The sequence below is a fragment of the Mastomys coucha genome, unplaced genomic scaffold (genome assembly GCF_008632895.1).
Source record: "Mastomys coucha isolate ucsf_1 unplaced genomic scaffold, UCSF_Mcou_1 pScaffold22, whole genome shotgun sequence".
NCBI classification, from domain to species: Eukaryota; Metazoa; Chordata; class Mammalia; order Rodentia; family Muridae; genus Mastomys; species Mastomys coucha.
The window spans coordinates 140,524,638-140,526,403 of record NW_022196905.1 but is presented as its reverse complement, the minus strand read 5'-3'; the positions used below and the strand labels follow the sequence as shown (position 1 = coordinate 140,526,403).

At 46.6% G+C, this 1,766-nt stretch overlaps 1 protein-coding gene across 1 annotated transcript in view; it reads left to right on the top strand.

The window, feature by feature from the left end:
- Nucleotides 1-1,766, top strand: part of Rnf6 (ring finger protein 6) — a 16,720-nt gene that overhangs the window by 11,593 nt on the left and 3,361 nt on the right. The window contains exon 5 of the mRNA XM_031391200.1: nucleotides 899-1,761. Coding sequence (XP_031247060.1) covers nucleotides 899-1,761 — 863 coding nt within the window. The remainder of the gene's footprint in view (nucleotides 1-898; nucleotides 1,762-1,766) is intronic.

Below are 1,766 nucleotides of genomic sequence, written 5' to 3'. Positions count from 1 at the left end.
GGTTGTCTCTCTTTCTGATTTCTTTATTGTTTCTATTTCCATTTTTAGGTCCTGGATGGTTTTGCTCAATTCCTTCACCTGTTTGTATTTTCCTGTAGTTCTTTAAGGGATTTTTGAGTTTCCTCTTTAAGAGCTTCTAGCTCTTTACCTGTGTTCTCCTGTATTTCTTTGAGGGTGCTATTTATGTCTTTCTTAAATTCCTGTATCATCATCAGGATAAGTGATTTTAGATCTGAATCTTGTGTTTCCAGTGTGATGTTGTGTCCAGGACTTGCTATGGTGGGAGAATTAGGTTCTGATGATGGCAAGTGACCTTGGTTTGTGTTGTTTATTTTCTTACACTTGCCCCCTGCCATCTGGTTAACTCTAGTGCTACCTGCCCTTGCTAACTCTGACTGGAGCCTGTCCTTCCTGTGATTCTGGAATCCTGGGATCCTGGGTGTGTCAGAGTACCTGGAATTGGAGCTTCCTCTGGGTGTTGTGGGATTGGCTGCAGAGCTTGCACCCAAGGTCTCTGGACACCAGCCCAGACAGACTGGAAGGACAGGCTCAGCATTTTAATTTATGTAGTGTGCTTTTAATAAACTTTTAGAAAGTTTGATTATTTTTGTTTTGTTTTTTTGAGACAGGGTTTCTCTGTGTATCCCTGGCTGTCCGGAATTCACTCCGTAGACCAGGCTGGCCTCGAACTCAGAAATCTGCCTTGCCTCTGCCTCCCAAGTGCTGGGATTAAAGGCCTGCACCACCACTGCCCGGGTTTTTTTTTCATTTTTCATTCATTAAAATAATGCAGAGCCTAAGTTTAACTCAGCACAACTGTCTTTCTTGCAATGTTTTAATAAAGATGTGAAGTTTTATTATAGAAATTGACCTTAAATTGATTTGATTTACGTTCCAGACTCAGAAAACCTTAGAGCACATTCAGATGAGGACTCTCTTCTGCGATGGCTGAACACCTTTCGGCGCACTGGGAATGTGACTCGAAGCGGACAGAATGGGAACCAAAGCTGGAGGGCTGTGAGTCGAACAAACCCGAACAGTGGCGAGTTCGGGTTTAGCCTGGAGATCCACATAAACCCTGACAACAGAGGTTCTGAAGCGCATGGAGAGGACTCTACGGACATTCCTCTGTCAGATGTTAGCAGAGAGCGTAGCCAGCAAAGACCTTCGAGTCCTGTGGCTAGCCGAACCAGAAGCCAGACCTCCACGAGCTCCAGTGGTAGTGGCTCCAGTGTTCCTAGGGGCAGGCGTGGTGCGAGGAGGCAGGGTTCTGTGCAAGGGTCGTTCACAGCCCTGGGAAGGTTAAGGAATGGAATTGGAGCAGCACTTGGCGTTCCCAGAGTTAGTGCTCCTCACACTAATGTTATTAATACCCACACTCTCAGGCAAAGTGGACGGCAGCGGTTTGGAGCAGCACACATTTGGGAAAACGGGGCTAGAAGTAATGTTACAGTGAGGAACACAAACCAAAGATTAGAGCCAATAAGATTACGTCCTGCTTTCAGTAGTCGAAGCCGGTCCCCCATTCAGAGACAGAATGGTACTGTTCACCATAATTCCCAAAGGCAGGGTAGACCGCTACAGCAGACGGGTAGAAACAGGTCTGTTAGGCGCACAGGTGTAACTCGGGTCTTTTTAGAACAAGGTAGAGAGCGCAGAGGTACCGATTATACTCCGCTGTCCAACTCAAGACTTGTATCTAGAATAACAGTAGAAGAAGGAGAATCCAGCAGGTCCTCAGCTGCCACCCAGCGCCACCCAGCAAT